The sequence below is a fragment of the Podarcis liolepis genome (assembly GCF_965112155.1).
Source record: "Podarcis liolepis genome assembly, chromosome: 6".
NCBI classification, from domain to species: Eukaryota; Metazoa; Chordata; class Lepidosauria; order Squamata; family Lacertidae; genus Podarcis; species Podarcis liolepis.
This window is the reverse complement of record NC_139559.1, coordinates 13,339,603-13,361,413: the sequence shown is the minus strand read 5'-3', so window position 1 is coordinate 13,361,413 and position 21,811 is coordinate 13,339,603. Positions and strand designations below refer to the sequence as shown.

The 21,811-nt window shown below is 44.4% G+C and overlaps 1 protein-coding gene across 4 annotated transcripts in view; it reads left to right on the top strand.

Annotated features, from left to right (window-relative positions):
• The window catches only part of PHACTR3 (phosphatase and actin regulator 3), a 224,129-nt gene that overhangs the window by 126,007 nt on the left and 76,311 nt on the right, over window positions 1-21,811 (top strand). For all 4 annotated transcript variants that reach the window (XM_083507495.1, XM_083507494.1, XM_083507496.1 and 1 more), the window contains 4 exons: window positions 4,750-4,956; window positions 8,198-8,372; window positions 11,434-11,681; window positions 16,385-16,538. In XM_083507495.1, coding sequence (XP_083363621.1) covers window positions 4,750-4,956; window positions 8,198-8,372; window positions 11,434-11,681; window positions 16,385-16,538 — 784 coding nt within the window. The remainder of the gene's footprint in view (window positions 1-4,749; window positions 4,957-8,197; window positions 8,373-11,433; window positions 11,682-16,384; window positions 16,539-21,811) is intronic.

The window sequence follows — 21,811 nt, the reverse complement described above, 5'->3', positions numbered from 1 at the left end:
ATTGCCCACCCCCGGCTTGCATTTAGTGTACTTCTTTGCATGTATCTTTAATAAAATGGCATTTCCATACACTGCTCTGGTTTCGGTGTTCCATTGCACCAGAAGCGGCTTAGTCATGCTGGCCACATGACCTGGAAAAACTGTCTGTGGACAAACGCCGGCTCCCTCAGCCTGTAAAGTGAGATGAGCACCGCAACCCCAGAGTCATCTGCGACTGGACTTAACTGCCAGGGATCATTTACCTTTTTACATATTTAAATGAGAAATTTCATAAGTTAATACAGAAGCGGAACAGAGTAGACTTATGAAGGAACACAAATGAAACTGATATGGAAAAGACTGGTCCATTCATCCCTAATGCCATGCAGGAGATCTGAGAGAACATGTTAGTCATTGTGGACAGGAAGGGGCCATAGGCAGTGCTGGTTAAATGGCACATTCAGCTGAAGGAAGTGAAGATGGAGAAATAAATATTGGGGTACATGGGACTTAAGCGATACCGTGGCAAGGTGACAGAGGGTTTCATAAGGCAAAGGTGTTTATGATGGATCTAGGACTAGATCTGAAGCCAGTGTAGGGAATTAAGGGTCTGATTTAAAGCCAGCTGCCCAGTCTGTAGAGCATGAGTCTCTTAATCTCAGGGTTGTGGGTTTGAGCCCCACGTTGGGCAAAAGATTCCTGCATCACAGGGGTAGATGACCCTTGTTGTCCCTTCCAACTCTACAATTCTATGAGTTGCAAGAAAGGTGAGTGGCAACAGAGTTCTGAACAGAGGTGAGATAAAAAAATCCTGGTGATACCGGTTATCATCAAAACAGGGAAGTGTTCTTCCAAAGGCTTTGGCTGCTGAAATGCAGTGCTTCTTTCAGACAGGCAATGAAGACCTTCCAAGCTGCTCTGTTTTATATACAGGATGTGGAAAATAAAGAACAAAGCAAGAGGAAACAGGTGGCCTCTTATGAAGCCACCTGTTGCTAGAGATTCCTTTCCCCTCTTGGGCGCAGGCAATGGGTCAAACTCTTCCTAGGCCATCTCAGTGCAGACCTTGCTGTCGACACCATGAGATGATGTCCCTTGTTTCTTGCATTGTTCTTTATTTCCCTTACCCTGTAAATAAAGCCTGCTAAAGAGCAACTTTGATAGCCCCCATTGCTTATCCAAACCTTAAAGAACCACTGCCTTAGGCAACTGGGAACTTTGGCGTAACAGGAAAGGCAATTAATTGCTCATCAGGAGCAAGCCCTGTTACAATTGGATGTGCTGTTTGGCATATTTGTCTGTAATGCAGACTATAAAGAATTTATGCAGAGAGCTGTACATTGCACAAAGCCAGGGCATTCTCCCTTCAGAAATAATGCATATGTTTCACAGCATGTTGCCCCTAAAGGCAGATACATTATGATTAAGCATCAAATATTTATGTAGGAATGGGCATCCTCCATTGGGATATTGTAACAATGGTGATAGAAATGTGCATTTTGCTTTCGGGGGAGGCAGACAAAATTTACAAGTATTCAGAAAGATTTGCATGAACGGCCAGTCGGAAAGGATTTTGAGAAACAGCGGCTTGCAAGTAGCTTTTACAGCACGTTGGTAATATTTTTCCCTTCAGAGAATACAATGAGCATTCCTTTAATTCAGTTTGCTCCCTCCTTCTGCTGCCCTCTACCGTCTGAACCAGCAGTCTTATGAATCTCTTTAATTCTGCATTCCTTGGTTTCATTTTATCATGTGCTATTCAGCACATTCCCATAGGTGCACTGCAAGTTACCCACCACCAAAATTGATGGAACTCATCAGCCACAGCTATGTTGCCACTGAAATAAAGGGGACTAGGAAGCAATGGCTTATATCCTAGAAAGAGCGTAAGTAGAACTCTGCTGGAATAGGCCAAAAGCCCATCTAGTGCAGCATACTGTTCTCACAGTGGCCAATCAGGTGCCCATGGGAAGCCTACAAGCGGAATCTGAGTCCCATGGCGCTTCCAGCACCTGCCACTCCCAGCAGCTAATATTCAGAAGCATTGTGCCCAGGGCCGTATTTCGGTTTGATGAGGCCCTAAGCTACTGAAGGCAATGGGGACCTTTATATGCCCAGCTGTCCTTTGTCAACAAATCGTCACTGTTTTTTGTGTTGAATACATGTTATATGGTAATTTATGGACCTAATAGGTATCGAAAGCCATTTGCACATGTAGAATGTAGACACCCTATATATAGAAATGAGCAAACCAGTGATATTTTCGGGAGCAGGCTATCTGGTGGGGCCCATTACTTACATCATAGGAGCCTACACAACACAAAACACTGTTGCTGTATGTAGGTTTTATTTTATTTGCTTTTTATCTTATATTTTGGAAATATACATCCAGTTTCCCCCCTTTAATTTTTTGGGGGCCCCCCAAGAGTGTGGGGCCCTAAGCTATAACTTGTTTAGCTTATATGTAAATCCAGCACTGATTGTGCATCTCCAGCTGTGGTGATGCAACACAGCAATCACGACTAGCAGCCATTGACAGCTATGTTCTGCCTTCAATATTCTGTTCCTTTCAGTGAGACTAAGGCTGAATTCTCACACTCTTGAAGGATCCCCGACTGAACTCAATAGGGCTTATTTCTGAGTGGGCCTGACTATGATTGCACAGTTCCTTATGACTAATGTTAGCAGGATGGTAACCTTTAGTGTGAAGTGTGTCGGAATTGTAACACTTGTAACGATGAAGGTAGCTTTTTAAATCATTATATATGTCACCCAGTAATAGCCCATGTGGTAGGGTTATCGCTCCATTTTGCTGAAAGAAAATGAGTGTTAAAGGTGCTGAGAGTTGTTAGGTGACACACCTCTCCACTCACAGAGCTACACTTTCCAGAAACTTTAACAAACTCATTATTCCCAGGATTCTTTGGGAGAAGCCATGGCTGTTAGAGTTGTCTAATAGTGCTTTAAATATATGGTACAGATGTGGTCCAAGCTACCCACACTAAGGGATCTGGCAGCTTTCTATCTATCAGGTGGAGTACAAGATTAGCTCTTTAATTTCCAAGTCAAGGAGGATTCTGTCCTGGTTAAATCAATCTATATTTCCCTCTTCTAAATGACATCTCCAGATGTCTAGGAAGCAAGAAACCAGAGAACAATCTGAGGGTTTGGTGATCAATGGCATTGGTGATAGGAATATATTCTGCACTTCTTCATCAAGTGGTATTGTAGGAAAGTCAAATCCTTCATTAGCACTAAGGGGTCGAGCTTTCTTATATCTCCCTTGGCCTGCTGTTTAAATCTGTGACCTTTAAAATACGCTTTTAAACACTTCAGACACATACTCTATATAGGGAATCAAATTTTAATTCTATTTATGCAAACAAGCTCAAAGCCTGAGTGCTTCATTAAAGGTGTGAGAGGTTTCCCTCTCCCACACCCACCAATTTCAAAACAGTACCTTACAATAAAATCAGTTTCAGTAACCCATAAAGGAGCATGCCAAAGAGAGCACTCAAAACTTCAGCAGCAAGAACATCTCCATCTAATACGACAGGGAGCCATAAGCAAAAAGGCCCTCTCTCTTGTTGCCACCTTCTGAACTGAGGAGGGTCTCAGATGAAGATTGAAGGGTCTGGGCAGGTTCAGATTGGGAGAAACACTCCTAAAGATATTGAGGTCCTGAGCTGTAAAGTCCTTTATGAGTTTAAATCAGCCCAGAACCAGTGTCATTTTCAGCCTGTGGCATCAGGTGGCCACAGTCTGCACTAGCTGCAGTTTCCAAACTGTCTTCAAGGGCAGTCCCAGGCAAAGTGCAGGGCAGGAATTTAATCTTGAGGTCACCAGAGCATAGATTACTGTAGCCAGGTTAGCCCTGCCAGAAAGGGTCGTAATGGGGCCACCAGTTAAGGCAGTGGAAGGCATGCCATGGAGGCCACCTCAAACTACAAACCCACCTAGAACAGGTTGCACACAACTCAGCCAATCAGAAGACCCCACTAATAGCATAGAATCAGAGAATCAGAGAATTGCAGATGAACCGGAGTCCAGCCCCCTGCAATGCAGGGATCTCAGCTAAAGCATCCATGACAGGTGGTCATCCAACCTCTGCTGAAAAACCTCCAAGGAAGGAGAGTCCACAACCTCCTGAGGGAGTCTGTTCCACTGTCAAAGAGTAATGTCAGAAACTTCTTCCTGATGTTTAGCTGAAATCTCAGTCTTGTCTTGAACAAATTTCAGTTTATTACCTCTCATCCCAACCATAATTGCAACCAGCCACCAGTTCAGTACATAAAGCATTTCTGTACAGCAGCCTCCCCCAAAATGGTGCTTTCCCAGGGTTGTTGGACTACAACACCTATCATCCATGGCCATTAGCCATGATAGCTGGGGCTGATGGGAGCTGTAGTCTGAGGACATCCAGAGGGCACCAAGTTATGGAAGGCTGATGTGCTGTCAAAAAGGGGTGTTATTTAGACCTTGTGTGTATTTTGCATGTGTGCATCTTTGAGTGTGTTGTAAAGAAAAGCCATTTGAGACTCTTGCTTTCCAGCACAGTATGCAATTGTTTTCTTTCAGTCAGCCCAGCTGCTTGTCATTTTCAGCAGTCCTCTTGGCTTCCTAGCCATGACTGACCATGTCCATTGTTTACATGTGCAACGCAGCTCCTATATCCCTTGTCCTCCCTCTCGCCTGTCCCTCCCTGTGCACTGCCATCAGTCTTAATTTGATGTCCCACAAATCCTGCCACCTCTGATCCTGTCTCCTCAGCCAAGAAGATGCCAGCTTCCTCAGATGAACGTGAAAATGCCAGCCTGCCAGCCTCTGAAGAGAATCCACAAGCCTTACTTCTTTCGGAATCCACGGAATCGCCCCAGAAGCAGATGGAAAGGAACTCAGCTCAGCTCCCCAGCCCTCCTCCATCACTTCCAGTTCCGCCACCTAAGACTGTCTCCAAAGTCTCGAAGATTGTACCAGGTGAGCCTCATTCAGGACTTGTCTTTAGAGCTAAAATAGAAATAAAGAAAGAACCTGAAAATGCAACACATGTGCTCTAAAACTGAGATGCAACCCTTCACTTAAAAGGCAGAACTCCAACATTAGGAGGGGTATGCATTATGACATCAGAACACAAGAGTAATTGTAGAAGCACTGCAGAGGTGTGGAAATGTTTGGTAGAAACTTCATATCTTCCCAGATGAGTAGTTCTGCTCCCAAATTGTCCTGCAATCTGATACGTTGATATTCAGTGAAAAAGAGTGGAGGCCAGAAGGTCTGGTGGTGATGGAGGAGAAAATTGCTCTTCCGATCCATGAGATGGAGGCTCAGCCTGTATAAAAATGATGGGATTCCACCCAGCTCCTTCTTATAATTTGTAGGAGTGGTGAAAGTTCACATGTCATGGGATTCAGTGTTTCTTTTCCAACATTTAATAGGTAAGAAGCAATAATTTGTAGTATCTGACTCTTGGCAATGGTTGACATTTCATGTCTGATGCCTGACCAGATCAAAACAATCAAGAGATACAGGAGGAAATCTTTTGCGTCGCCAGGTTTGAATTCACATGGGATATTCACTATGCAAAAGTGAATTTAAGTCCAAACTTAATCGTAAAGTCCCTGTTCACATCAAATATTTTTAAAATACATTAAAATTATTGACAAAATCCAGAATTATTTTTTTAAAAGTTTAACAAATATTAATGAACTCGTGTGCTAGGTTTTATGACAACTGGATACCCAAAATAGAGCTAATGAGAAACAAGAGGGGGAGATTAGCACTCTTGTGGGAACCCCAACTTTTGCAGAAGTTAAATAAACAATCTTTGGCGCGGGGAATGTACCTGAATCAGAGCTCATCAGTTCTATGATCATATTTCTTGCACATAAATAATGGTGGTGATGGTATCCTGCAACTCTGTTAATGCTGGTTTTTACTAAGATTGATAGATGCTCAGCTGAAGCTGTTCATTCACATTCGAATTTGAAGAACAGGAAGCATAAAGTAAAAGGGGGTGAATGAAGCCATTAGGGCTGGGCGATATATTGTCCAAAGCCATCCAAGTCCATATCATGATAGCGGTTTCATAATTTTTGACCAGGGAATATATCATGAATCATGATGTGTGTGTGTGTGTGTGTGTGTGTGTGTGTGTGTGTGTTATGCAAAAATCACAATGTGGGGAAAACCGTGAAGCCAGCCAATGTCTCTACATAGCTCCATTCTAATTTCAGACATTGTGATATATTGCGATGTTGAAAACCAGATATCGTCCAGCCCTACAAGCCATAGGAGATGCCACGTCCTTGAAGGCAAGTGTGGCTAACCAGTGGCTCTCCAAATGGTTGGACTACAGGTCCCATCATTCCTGACCATTGGCTATACATGTAAAGTGGAGTCCAGCAACACCTGGTTTAGCCACCCCTGTCTTAAGCTACAAGGAAGGGACCCAGGGAAAACAAAACACCTTGAAGGATGGGATAGCTTTTCTGATGGTCCCAATTGCCACGTGCCAGCACCGTAACAAGGGCACACAGTTCACTCAAGCTCCACCTTTAGCCATTTTAAGATCCTTGAAAAGTAAAATCCACATTATGGGATGGTTCTTATTTCTTTCCCATCCACAGCACACCTTCCAGTTTGGGAGCCTCTGGATTTAAATCCATGCTTGTGCCACTGGGTGGCGTAAAGTCATCAGCAGTGGCTGAAGTCAAGTCTATTGCAGCAATTATTTCAGTGGTTCTTTTGTAAACTGTGTGTGGGTTTGTTTTTGTTTTTAACGGAAATGCGCTTTATTGGGAAATCACCAACCAAGGTCCGTGGGTGAAATCTCAGTGCATAATCCATGCAGCTTCAAAGGCTGGTTTCCCACCCCACCCCAAGTTCAGACCTTGGCAGTTAGAAAAGTGTTCTTCAAGGACCAGCTATTGCAGTTGAGCTTCCCTGAAGCACAGCTGGCTGACTTGCAATGGCTTCAGCACATAAAGATAAACCACAGAAAGAGTACCTTGTTGTTGTTGGCATCTCGAGAGACAATGGAGTGTGCCTCCAGGGGTCAAGTCAAACCACTGTGTTAGCAGCACCAAAGTGACCTCCCCAGGCACAAACCTGGGCAGTGTGTATGGAGGTCCTGGGCTGCCCAGACAACAAGACCCCCAACTCTCGGCCTTGTTGATGTGGTCCTAAGGAGAGCAGAGCAAAATGTATGGCACCTGCTTGGCTGCAGGAGTTTCCAGAAGGAGGTGTACAAGGTGCAATCCAGCCATTCCTGATTTGTGTAGGGTTTGCTTCTTAGCCTTTTCTTGTCCTGGTGATATCCCACAAGATATTGAACGCCAAGAACTAACAGTAGCAGCAGAGAAAACATGTCCCCCCTCAGGCAGGGTGGAAGGAGAAAGAACTTGCCCATGTGAAGACCACCTGGTGGAAACCCTAACACATATGGTTCTTAATTGTAAACTATATGCTGATCTCCATCAGCAATTTCTAGATCAACTCTGTATCCCCAAATGGAAACCAGAGTTGGAGGTTATACATTTTCTATGATCAGGAGCTCACCAAGTTAGTGGCTAAATATCTCTATTTGGTTTTTTTGTTGTTGAAATACACTGCAGACGTCTGATCTCCCTGGAGACCTAGAGATGTGACCATAGACTGCTCTGCCTCCTCTCCTTTAGCAAATGTTTTGTGCCACTGGGGAAGTGGTAATTCTGTATTGATTTGTTTTGTATGTTTGTATGTGATGCCAATAAAAGGTTTAATGATGATGATGCTATCCCACAAGTGGAGGTTTAGGATCAGAGCTTTCCTTCCCAGGTTGATGAGCCCCACCAGCCCTGAAAGAGTACGGCTAAAAGGCTTAATCTGCAGTCAGCTGGCAGTTTGCACAGCTGATCGTGCTCTGCTCTGGTACCCATCTGACCACAGGTCAGCCTTCCCCATAAAGGGCGCCCTCTAGATATTCTCAGATGACAAGCTCCATGCAATCCCAGCATGCATGGCCAAGGATGATGGGAACTGCAGTTGAAGGCACAACCACATTGAGGAAGGCTGCTCGGTGTGGCTCCAGTGGGGGCCTCCTCCGTGGCATGCAGCCATTAATGCCCTTTTGTGGTTTTATTTCCCACAGCAGGAAGTGAAGTAGATGAGCCAGCCTTGAAATCCCCTCCATCCACTGTCTTGAAGAATTATGTAATTGTTGGTTCCTCCCAACTCTCAGGACAAGCTGCTCCCTTCCAGCCCTCAGGCCAGAAAATCTCCGAGCCCCACCTCAGAGGGCAGCACACCACGCCAAATGGCTCCCCTCACCTTGGTGCCGTCCACCTGCCTTTACCTCCCAGCCGAGTCATCGAGGAACTTCACAGAGCTTTGGCCACCAAACACCGGCAGAATAGGTAAGAGGCTGGAAGGCTACAGGACACGGCAGGGGCATCCATTTCCACTGCTCAATTTTCCAAGGGCTAGTCCTGCTCAGAGTTGACCCATTGACATTCATGGACATGGCCACCTTCGCTTCATTTATTCCAGTGAGTCTTCGCTGGCTGTGGGGAAAGTGTGGATTTTGAAGGCTAGCTGCATTTTGATACGTGTATTATTATTATTATTATTATTATTATTATTATTATTATTATTAATTTCTATACCGCCCTGCATTCCCAGGTCTCAGGGTGGTTCACAAGATAAAACCACATTACCTGGGTTATGAAGGTGCCCTAAAGACATTAAAGCAAAGATTATGGGATAATGCACACAGTGACTTGCGATCTCGATCACATGCAGTCTGTAGTCTGCTGGCAGTAGGAGTACAATATGGGCATGTCTTTAAGTTAACATCTTACATTAAAAACCTGACGGTACCAAATTATCGAAGGCTTTTCACCAAAGCCAGCCTAAACGTCTTTCCTTCTGCAGTGTTGGATGGCAGGTTGAGAGGAGTTCCCTACCAGGACAGACTTTGCTCGTGTGCTCAAGACATCGAGTCCATAAAACATCTTTTGTTGCACTGTGCAAAATATGAGCAAGCCAGGGCTGAACTGATATTACCCTTGCTGGTACCTTTCCCGGGAAAATCAGAGGCTCACTATGTCAGGTTCCTATTGGAAGACCGGACAAACGCTAGAACATTAGCAGTGGCAAAGTTTTTATCGGTAGTTGCAAGAACCAATGATTCCTATCTTTTGAACAAATGCTTGTTTAACCTGGAGGTAGGCTGTATGAATTGTGTATTGCTTTGTAACGATTTGTTGGGTCTCTGGACCGTAATAAAGATTGATGATGATGAAGATAAAAAAGATAAAAGCATAAAATATATAATAAAAACAAGAACATTTTAAAAGGGTATTGGATGTCAATCATCCAAAGGCCTGGTTAAAGAACATTTTTGCCGGACGCCTAAAGGTATACAGATATAATGAAGGCAGCAGGTGAGTGTCTGCAGGGAGAGCATTCCACAAATAGGGAGCAACTGCAGAAAAGGCCCCTTCTTGTGTTGCTACCCTCCAGACCTCTCACAAAGAAGGGCCTCAGAAGATGATCTCAAGCTCCAGGTACGTTCATATGGAGAGATGTAGTCCTTGAGGTTCTGCAGTCCTGAGCTGCTTAAGGCTTTATAGGTCAAAACTTTGCATTGAGCCTGGACATTAATTGGCAGCCAGGATCAGTATAATATGCTCAAACCATCTTGCCTTGGTGATCAACCTGGCTGCTGACTTCTGCAAGAACTGAAGTTTCTGAACAGTCTGTTCAGAGGCAGCCCTGACGTTTTGGAAGTACAAACTGGGTAGGTTCATGTTTAAAAGTGAACCAAAGTGTTCTTCCATCCTTACGGTGAATCCACCCTGGACCTCACTATGGACCTTTCCCATTTGCAGAGAACTTATTTGTATTACTGGGTTCTAATAGCCTCAGGACCATAACAAAGGCTGATCTAAATGCTTACCAAATGGCAGTCCAATTCTTATGAGGGAAGAGAAGGCACACATCACCATGCATTTGATGCCATGCACCATGTGGGATTCTCTGTGCGGTGAGCCAGTGTGGTGTAGTGGTTAAGAGCGGTAGATTCGTAATCTGGGGAACCGGGCTCGCATCTCCGCTCCTCCACATGCAGCTGCTGGGTGACCTTGGGCTAGTCACACTTTTCTGAAGTCTCTCAGCCCCACTCACCTCACAGAGTGTTTGTTGTGGGGGAGGAAGGGAAAAGGAGCTGCTTTGAGACTCCTTCGGGTAGTGATAAAGAGGGATATCAAATCCAAACTCTTCTTCTTCTTCTTCTTCTGTATGGAGGCCTGTATATGCAGAGACCTGAATGGTGCACTACTGCCCCAAGTAAACTAGAGGAGGACTGGGTGCAAATTGGTCTATTATGCTTGAAAAGATGGATGTATTTTGTCCATGCCAAAGAGTATTTTAGATGTATGGTGGAAGGGATGGGCAGGAATGGAACCCATTCCTGGTAAATGTCATAGATTCATAGAATAGAATCATAGAATCATAGAGTTGGAAGAGACCACAAGGGCCATCGAGTCCAACCCCCTGCCAAGCAGGAAACACCATCAGAGCACTCCTGACATATGGTTGTCAAGCCTCTGCTTAAAGACCTCCAAAGAAGGAGACTCCACCACACTCCTTGGCAGCAAATTCCACTGTCAAACAGCTCTTACTGTCAGGAAGTTCTTCCTAATGTTTAGGTGGAATCTTCTTTCTTGTAGTTTGGATCCATTGCTCCGTGTCCGCTTCTCTGGAGCAGCAGAAAACAACCTTTCTCCCTCCTCTATGTGACATCCTTTTATTTATTTGAACATGGCTATCCTATCACCCCTTAACCTCCTCTTCTCCAGGCTAAACATGCCCAGCTCCCTTAGCCGTTCCTCATAAGGCATCGTTTCCAGGCCTTTGACCATTTTGGTTGCCCTCCTCTGGACACGTTCCAGTTTGTCAGTGTCCTTCTTGAACTGTGGTGCCCAGAACTGGACACAGTACTCCAGGTGAGGTCTGACCAGAGCAGAATACAGTGGCACTATTACTTCCCTATTACTTGTCCCAAAAGGCCACAACTTATTCAGGGTTAATAATGATGTGCTTCCCTTGCATACTTTTTAAATTTTCCGTAAAGCACCCAATTGTCCAAGTGGAGGTGTTTCGTTTGAACTCTAGTCTTCCACTAAAAACACACACACACTGCCTTCTTTGGAAAGGTCAACCCGGCACCCCACATTAACATATTTCAAAACAAGGTGTCAGTCACTGCCCTCTTGTGCCTTCCCCTTGTGACAGATATTGAGTTCTTGACATGGTAATCCCACCGCAGCTCCTTCACAACCCTCTGCAGAGCAAAGCGCTCAAGGCAACAAGCTTGAGACATTGATTCCCTTCCTGTGGTGCTAAGTCAGGGGGGGCGGGGGGGGAAACAACAACCCCAAAACAAATCTGTGTTATCTGCATTTCAACCCCCAGCTTTCAGGGAAGAGAAAACAAAGGTTCTCCCAAGAAGCGAATGGACATCCGCCCATCCAGAACGTGCAGCGTTGATCACAGCAAAGAGAAGGAAAGTTCGGTGAGCTACAACAGCGACCCGGAGAACAAGCGGAATTCCGTCAAGGAGTCAGATGAGAACAAAGAGAACCTGATCATGAACTCTGAAATCAAGGACGACTCTGTTTTCTATCAGGATGAAGAGGTTTTGAATGACTCCATCATTTCTGGTAAGCAAAGTCACCTTGTGAGCCTTTACGAGAAATTCTCAAGGACAGGTCCACTGGCTTTGTTCGTTTTTTACATGTGCATTACGTTGTTGCTCAAGGTCGTGAGGGAAATATTGGCCTCCTTTTCAAAGCTGCCATTCCTTCTCTTTGCCTACCCATCTCCAGCCGTTAGCTTCTGTCCCATTCTGTTAGAGTCTTTGCAACTCCATGCTGTTCTTCTGTATCTCACCCTTCATTTCAGAGTTTGATGCCTGACTCACCTTCACCCTTCTGGGACAGCATTTCCCAGTTTGCTCCTTAGGTTCCTTGGAAGCCGCCTTCTGCTAAATCAGACTGCAGCTCTCTGTGGCTTCAGGCAGAGGACATTCCCGGCCCTACCTGGAGATGCCAGATTGAACCTGTGCCATTCTTTGTACAGCACAGGTGCTCTCCTATGGATGTTCTTCCTTGGTGATTCCAGTGCCCAAGTTGATCATTCCTGCAGCAGAATGGTCAGCAGCACCTCGCTTAGCTACTGCCGCTTTTGCCCAGCAGCAGATCCAAGAAGGGCATTTCATTGACCATCTCCCCCTGACAACTCTCTCTCTCTGTCTCTCTCTCCACCTGTGTTTTGCTGCCGCTGCTCCGACTCTTCTTGTAACTTGCACCGCTGAGTAATGCAGCCTCACATTCATCGTGACTTCTGCTAAGGTCCTTTGTTAAAGAACAAATGTGGGAGGTTAAGATGATACTTTAACTAGTTTGTGTGGGTTATTTTTTAAAACAAAACAAAACAACAACAACAACAACACATAAATTTATTTTAAAGAAAAACACACACACACAACATCCAAATGCAAAACACCACCAAACTTTTTATCAGCAAAATGAGCTTTAGAACTGAAACTAAACCTAGGCTGAACTTTTAGCTCACCTTTCTTTGACCATTTGCAGGGAGTCAGGAGTCAGAAATTGACCACCCAAAATTGATGGGAGAGGGACAATTTCCCCTAAGGTTTTTCAGGTGGGGTTGGTTTATTTAAGTTTCAAGTGATGAGGTAGCTGAGGTGAAGTTGTTCTTTGCTCTCTAATTTTAAAAAACAACAGTCCGTGTGGTGCCCATTTGGCTTTCTCTCTCCAGCTCCAGAACCAGAGGAAGTTGTGTGTTTTTGTGCAGATACAGGGATGCATGGAATACAGACCTGACCAATTTTATCTGGTCCGAGACTGAAACGCATTTGGAAGGTTGCAGAGAACTAATGAGAGCAGAATTCGGACCCACCATCAGTTAAAATGGCAGGTTTAAAATGCATTTACAGTGCAGTCCTAAACAGGTTTCTGCAGAAATATGTTTCTTTAGATTCAATGATAATCTAGGATTTAGGATTTTATATATACAAAGTCAGACCACTAATCCATCCAGCTCAGGGCTGGGTACAGACTGGCAGCCCTCCTTACCTGGAGATGGCAAGAGATTGAAGCTAGGGCCCCTCTGTGCACAACCCAGATGCTCTGCTAGTGAGCCACAGCCCTTCTTCTTGAGCCTAGGAGCCTGAGTAAAATTGTTCACCCTCCCCAAACTACCCAATTCACAAAGCCATCCAGAGAAGAAGAGCCATATCTCCATCCTTTGCCCTCCTTCCCTCCCCAACCAAGCACCACTGAGAGTATTAAAAACACCTCCCCCCCCAACAAGTTGACACTCTTGACTATTGCAGATTTTACACTAATCTGGACTGGCCGGCTAAACCAGGTGAAGGTGGCCGGTGGGTATCAAACCCTTGGTGGGTTAGGGACTTCCCCTGCTTGCAAAGACAGGCTCTGGTGAATTGAGGAGACCCAACAGTGGGTCCAATGGTCAAGAAAGCAGTTTCTACACACACTGTTGAGGGAAATGGGGTGAGTGGGTGATGAGGCTTGTCCACCTGGGAAGGTAGTCCATCTAGGAGAAGGGAAACTCTGATCTTAACCCCTTGCTGCCTTGTGGCGATACTCATTCGTGAGAAAGGCTTCAGAAGTAAATCCCAAGGAAAAATTCATACCCACTGCCTTGTGAGACATCTTTGGGAATAGAAAAGGCTAAGGAGTAAACCCAACACAAATCCAGAGGGGAGTCCCTAAGACGGTTGAATGGATCTTGTATGCCTCCTTCCGGCAACTCCAGCAGCCAAGCTGGTGCCGTTCATATTGCTCTGCCTTCCTTTGGACTACATCAGTGAGGCTGAGAGGAGGGTCAGGTCTTGTCATCTGGGCAGCCCAGGACCTCTATACACTCTGCCCAGGCTTGCATCCTGGAGAGGTCACTTTGGTGCTGCTAACACAACAAAAGCAACACAAGAGGCAGCAGTTATATCTCTGCAAACACAGCAGGCACTGTGATTCTCCAGCAGTTTGACTTTACCCCAGGAGGCACACTCCATTGTCTTTTGAGAAAGATGGCTGCCAAACACCACTAACCATTTCTGGAGCTTTTACTGTAACCATTCCAGTTGCTATCACTTTTCCTTTAATGTAAACACCTATCATTATCTAAGCCCTGACTTTTCATCTTCCATCCTCCCAGTCTCTATTGTAACCCTCTTCAACTGTCAGCTGTCACTTCTTGACTGACAACTCCATTTTCCCCTTGCAGTATTCTAAAATGACTTTTCATCACTGATTGCAGGACTGTTACTTCTGGTAATCACACCGGAACAAGATGTTAAGCTCTAGGACTTAACCCCAGAAGATTCTCTTTCCCTCCCTCCCTCCCTCTCTCCCATTCCACCCACCGTGTCTCCAAATGCCTCTCTGATATTTCAGAAGAAACCAGGCTCCAGGTCTTGGTCTGAGCGCCTCTATAGGCATCCCTAGCTAGGTCCCAACATATCTTAAGAAGACACATGCTAATCGGTGAACAATTCTGAACTGTGAACAAATCTTCTTACAGTTTATGGATATTCTGTGAACCCCTGCAAAATTGTGGTATGTGGAAGTTGGTGTTGTATAGATGAGAAGAGTTTTAATTAAACGGTAAATGTGAATAATCTACTAGACCTCCTTCTCATAGAACACTTGGCAGGCATCATGGTGATTATCACAGCTAAGAGGCCTAGGGATTCATTAATTAAGCCAAAGGGGCGAGAAAGAAGATTACGATATCCCCACAGGACCCTAGACAGATCACAGCCTTCCCTGCGCATGTTTGTTCTCTGTGCAAGATGCATTTTTCATTCTGGACACTGGGTGGTGCAGCATTCATTGGACATTGGTTGGAAAAAAAACCCTTTAACTCACATTTCAACAGGTGGGGCAATGATGCTGGAGGCTTCATGTGGTGTGCCGCCCAGATCTTCCTTGGGAGGAATCTCTTAGCATGTTTGTTTCTTGAATTTAAATCCCTCCCTTCCTCTCCAGGGAGCCCAGGGCAGTGAACAGAGGTGCAATTTGAAAACAAAGCAAAAGCATTCAGCTGCTTCTCTGTTTTATTTTTCAAAAAGAATGGAGGGCTGCATACAGTGTTTGAGTAAACGTATTCATAGAATTGTGGAGTTGGAAGGGACCAGCCCCTGCAGTGCAGGGATCCTGCCCATAGCTGTCCCTAGGTGGGCTCGAACCAACAACCTTCTGGTTAACAACAATGACCTATTGTACCATTAGTCAATATTATTTAAACAGACACACAATTCAATACATGTAAAAGTTTTGTAGGTTTGGAAATAAGCTACAATAGCCACAATTTCCTCTTTATTATCCACAGTTCAGTTAACCATAGTTAAACCTGATCATCCAAACCCAGCCCTGTGACTTAACTATGGTTTATAAACCATGGTTAGAACATGTTAGTTAACCAAGGTGTGTTGTTGGTTTATAAACCTTGGTTAGCTTTAACCATAGCTTACAATTATATATGAACATGAACTTCCTACTTAGCTATAGTTACAGACTATTACTACCCAAATGTTACAGAGCCAGAATTCAATAGTGTGGCAGTGAGAGAAATTATGCTGTAATGTAGCAATCCAAAGTTTGAGTGATTGTCTGCAAGATGCCTCAGCATCAACCATTAACTATGGCTTAGCATTATGTGTGAACAGGGCTTACTGTATGTGTTGCTGCAACAGTGCAGATGTCCCTTTGCATTGGTTTTTTTCAGATACAGGCAGCATTAACATTTGGAAAATTAAACCACATGGGTGGGTCAATCACATGAGGCTCTTCCCACTCAGGAAGAAGAGAGAGGAGATCTCAATGGTGTAATGAAAATGCTTTATTTGGCCCAATCTTCTATCTATTTCTACCCATCAAATCATAACTGCAATATTATAATTGCATCTTTCGACTCCTCTCCAGGACCGACTGTTGGAGTAAAGTTAAATACAATGCATGTGACAAAGCATTGATAAGATTTTTGTTCACATGAGCTCATTTTATTTGCTAAATGGCTTATACAAAGCTTTACTGAAGAGTAGACACAAGAAATGCAGAAATGGATGGGGCCAAGTAAAAAGCTATCACCACACATGGTTGCACTGGTTTCCTCCCTGCTGTTCCCCCTTGGTCCTTCCTGTTCAGTCACTAGCCTCCTTCGAAGGGAAGGCCCCACGTTCTGCTCGCAGACGATCCCTGCCGATCTTGCACTTCTGATTCATGAGAAAAACCTGATCCAATAAGTGATGTCCCTTTGCCTATTTTAGCAACAGCCTGTCTGACACGTTCTCGCTCTTTTTCTATGTATGCTCCAGGTACTTTGCCAAGAAAATGCAAGAAAGAGTTGCTGGCAGTGAAGTTGCGGAACAGGCCAAGCAAACAGGAGCTGGAAGATAGGAACATTTTCCCCAGGAGGACCGACGAAGAGAGACAGGAGATCCGGCAGCAAATTGAAATGAAACTTTCCAAGTAAGTTCTGTAGAGCGTAAAGCCCTGTTCAGGCTTCCATGCTTCCATGTTTACCAGTATGGGAGTAAGGAAAATAGGGATGTACCTAGAAGCTCCAACCACCTCCTACTCTTCATGTAAAGAGCAGGACCATTTGTAACAATGGGACTTTCCTGTGTACAGCTGCACACACAAAGGATGCACACACTCAACTCAAATCCTGCACAATTTGGGTTCCAGGTTGTGAGGAAAGGCAACAGCTCGGTGGTCGAGCAGGTGTCTTGCACACAGAAGGTTGCAGGTTCAATCCTCAGGTTCAATAGCCAGGTAAGGCTTGGAGAGACCCATGGATTGAATCCTTGAGAGTGACTGCCAATCAGTGTGGACAACACCAAGCTGCACAGACCATTGGGTCTGACTCAGTATAAGGAAGCCTTCCTGTGCACAGCTGTACATGTAAAGGATCAAGTGGTCATGTTATTCCCTACTCCCATTGTGACAAAGACGGGAGCATTAATGCCTGAACTTCCGACTGTTTACCTTGCCTTGGTGAATTACACAAGCCTTTTGTCTGATTCCTGTTGTACACCAAACATTATTGGCAGTCATAAACCTGGTCATGGGGCCACCATTTCCCTTGAGTTCAAATGTCAGGGCTGCAGGTTTGTGGGTGGGACCAGACCCCCAAAATTCACAGATGAAACGGAATGGTCTCCCAGCTTCCCTACCCTCATTGCTTCTTATTTCAGAATTGAAGCAGAATCAGAGGGGTTGAGGGCAATTGAACTACCTGATTTTGAGCTTGAACTTTGTGAGTTCCAAATCTTTAAAGCGTGCTAAGAATTCGGGATTTGGAAATCGAAACCTTATTTCTTGAGGGGGCTCGGAACTGCTGTCGGGCCTAGCCTTTGGGACAGGAAGGTTGAAACTTGGTTGTGTGAAGAATGCCAAGGCCCAAGAAGTGTAGATTGGTGATTCATGCACAGTCAAAGCTGAAGCAAGGAACAGATTTCAAGCCGACTCCAGAATTACTTCACAATGGGGCATTCAATGGGCAACATCCAGCTATGGAACTCACCAACCAGAACCAAATTTTGTAGGTGTCTGGGTTAGGGGTTGGAACAGGTTATAGGTAACTACAAGAACCCAGTTTAAATGCTACTATAGTGTTTGATGTTAGCTTTGGTGTCTTTATCCTGCAACTGAAATATTTTGAAACCGTAGAGTGGCATAAACTCTCATGCTTCTTAATGCACTCTCTACCACTTTAGAGCTGGGTCTGAGTTGTTGGATAGCTGCTGTCTTGGGCCACATCCTGATGCTGGATCCACTAAGCCCTACCACGAGGTCCTAGGTGGAATATTTGGGTGTTCAGATACATTTCTCCCCAGACTCTACTGCTCTTGATATGGGGTGTGAGGTGAGGGAGACCTGGGATGGTGCTATCCTCCTTCATTGATCATCAGAGTCACTCTCGGAGGTGCCTGTGGTTTGGTCCACAATGGTTTGTGTTTGACAGCTTTCAAATATCAAGAGGAAGGTGGGACAGCTATGGACCTTATAAATGCATGAATGGAGGACATATTGTATCATACGTACCTGATAAAAAGGTAAAGTCTATGCATGGGATCATTTGGAACGAATGTGAAAACAAACCTGCCAACAGCATGTCTTTGTGCAATACCATGTCTTTATACATACCTAAGAAGCCATATGGAGCAGAAGAGGGAGGGAGGGAAGCTGCTCTATAAAATCAGAAGAGGTAGAAACTTAAGGGACAGGTGCAAAGCTTGTTAGAAGAGATTGGGCTTCTATGGCAGTATAAAGACAGCCTTCTATCTTTTGCAGTTTGGTAACACCTGGAGCACTCAGTCTTTTTCTAAACCTACCGTCTCCCTGCATACATCACTGGCTCCCTGTAGCTGCAACAACTCAATCATTTCGTCTCCTCCTCAACTCTGTTTGGGTATCATTCATTCCTGCACACTGTGAGTCACCTTGCCTTGGAGCAGGGTTACTGCTGAACCAAATCTAAGTTGAGAGGTAGCCAACATGGTGCCCTCTGGATATTGTTAGACTCCAGCTCCCATCTGACCCAGCCAGATCAGGTTAGGTTAGTCTAGGTTAGGCTAGGCATAGCTAAGCATGGCACTGCTTCACTCAACTGGAGTCTAGAGTAGCTTAAAGGGACAACGAAGCACAATAAACAATAAAAATCCATTAAATTGAAACAAATATGCTAAAGGTGTTCCACTGTGGCCAATGGCTAAGGAGTCTAACGTCATCCAGAGGGCAACACATTGACTACCCCTTATTTAAGGTTTAATCTGAAGCTGCATCAGACCACCGCCTTGGTGAAGCTAAGCAAGTCTGGGTTGAACCAGTGCCCGGGTGAGTGACTACCTGGAAGCCACATGTACAGAACCTTGGGTTCCACAATGGAAGAAAGGCAGGATAAGAATAAATATTTAGAGGCTATTTAGAGAATATTAGCAGCAAAGATTTGAAAAGGAGCATTTGAGGAGAAGTTCAGGCACCAAATGTATTTCAGCTGCAAACCGCCTTCTCCTTATAGCTTCTTAAAAAGGAAGGTTGCAGGGTGTGGTGTTGGGAGGACTCTGCTGATCTCCTTGTATGCACAGGTGGGGTATTTGACCTGCTATTTCCCCATGTGCTGCAGAGACAAGGTGGCAGGGGAAGAACTTGCATAGCATGAAGAAACTGATCATTTGTTTTGCAGCTATGAAATGTTCTCAATGGATCTAAATTAGGGTTTTTTTCACACATGAATGTACTTCACTTGGCATTATCACACCTGTTGATAAGCAGTTGGTTATGTGAACCCTCCTTCCCTGAAAACCGGTCTCTCTGAGATTATGTCAGGTGTCATAAAACTCTATCTGTTCGATATGCGGCTGCTTCACACATGCAAAGTATTGCTTGGGATTCAAGCATGTGTGTCTGGTGTCACCCTGATAATTGTGTGGGTGTACCCAAGAAGTACTCACTCTCCAGAAAACTGATCCCACACAGAAAGTGCAGGAAAGTAGTTCACCTGAAGATGATGGCTGAGCTTTTTCTCCACCTGTTTCAAGCTGTTTGGTTGCTATTTGTGAATTTAGGCCACATTTCTACTACGGTAAATGTGGACACTTTGGAGAAAGAAAAATGGGGGTCAGAACTAGGGATGGGGACATGTACAAAAATGCATGCACTTGGGTAAAAAGGTGCATAAAAATGAATATATTGGTAGAAATAGCGTGCAAAAATGCATTGTATTAGGAGAAATTGCTTTGTAAAAAATGAGCATTTTTGGCAAAATTGCAAAAAAAAAATAAAAATATTATGAGGAGAAGTTTGCACTAAAATGCTGCTGAATTCTCCTGAAGAGTTTTTTTAAAAAAACATAGTCTCATGTGGAAATAAGGAGAACTGAATTAAGGGCTGGGAAATAAGAAAGTGGGGGAAACCAAAATGGACAGATTCACCCACCCTTGGTTGGAACTAAGAGATTCTGTGTTGGGGATTCCCTAAAAAGCAAATGCGTTGAAGAATGGAGGGAGCAAAATCTCATCAGAATGGCATGGAAGAGGTACAAGTGTGGCGCTTGGCTTGGATGCCTTGAATACAGACTCAAGTGGCTCTGGGTGCTCTCGAAAAATGGACTCAGAACTATGATTGCACTTGTTCTCAGTGGCCAGTGACTTGGTTTCAGTCTTCCAGCTGGCAGAAGGTTTATATAAAATTATGAATCGTTTGCACAGCATGAATAAGCTGTATGTTCCCATTTTAATGGTTGCTAACCCAGTCCCAACAAAGCAATGCGTTGATTCTAAACTTGTACTTAAGCCATCTGTAGTGCCGTCTGCTGTGTCGATCTAATTTTAACACACTTCTAATTTCTTCAGTGTGCTAATTTTTTTAAATAAAAATAAAAATAAGCAGGAGCTTTGCCTAATATGGACTTAAGGGGGATTAGTGATGGGTGAGCCCTCCCCACAGCTCAGTTTAAAATAGGCCTACTTCAGAAGAGTTAATCTAGGCTTCACTCCAATAAGCTCATTTCAACTCTGCTCCCATTTGAGCTACTGTCCCATTGAACTTAAGAATATTAGAAGAGCGTTGCTTGGTCAGGCAATGGTCCATCTCATCCACCATCCTGTTCTCATTAGGGCCAGCCAGATGCCTGTGGAAAGACCTCAAGATTCAGAGGCCTACTGCTTCTGACAGTGCAGGTCATTGCATTCCAATAATGTCATGGGGAACAAGACCCTCAAAGCCCTACTACGGTCTCCATTTCTTGAACTAGTTGAAGGGGGCAGCTGTAGAAAGGTCATAGAATCATAGAATTGCAGAGTTGGAAGGGACCCAAGGATCATCTAATCCAGCCAGTATGGTATAGTGGTTAAGAGCAGTGGACTCGTAATCCGGTGAACCAGGTTCGCTTCTCCGAAGTCTCTCAGCCCCACTCACCTCACAAAGTGTTTGTTGTGGGGGAGGAAGGGAAAGGAGAATGTTAGCCGCTTTGAGACTCCTTCAAGTAGTGATAAAGCGGGGTATCAAATCCAAACTCCTCTTCCTCCTCCTCCTCCTCCTCCTCCTCTTCTTCTTCTTGGTTGCAAAGGCCTCAGCCTTGATGCCTGCCTCCCATACCCTCCAACATTCCTAAGATGAAAATAGAGACATTTCTCACTCCCCCTCCCAACTGACCTTCCTTGCCCCCCCCTTTATATGTCCTCCCACCCACAGAGCATTTCCTTTTTTTATATAATAATTTTTATTGGTTTTTTTAACACATATTCAACACAAACACAATACACAATTCAAAAACAAACAAACACATAAACAAGTATAATTTCAAAACCTTCTTTTCTTAAACCCTGTTTCTCCGACTTCCCCATACCTTCCCTTTCTGCATCCCTGTTTTCAAATTTCTTTCAGCAAATCCTCACTTCATAATTTAATTAATTAACCTTTTTCTCCCCCTGTCTTTTACCTAATCAATACAGCTGTAACCTCTTAAATTCTCTGACCTTGACATTTTAGCACTCATTTAATTTATAAAAATTCTTAAGATAAACTTTAAATTTCTTCCAATCTTCCTCCACCGTCTCTTTTCCTTGGTCTCGGATTCTGCCAGTCATCTCGGCCAATCCCATGTAGTCAATCACCTTCGTCTGCCATTCTTCCAGTGTGGATAGTTCTTGTGTCTTCCAATACTTTGCTATAAGAACTCTTGCTGCTGTTGTGGCATACATAAAAAATGTTCTGTCTTTCTTTAACACCAATTGGCC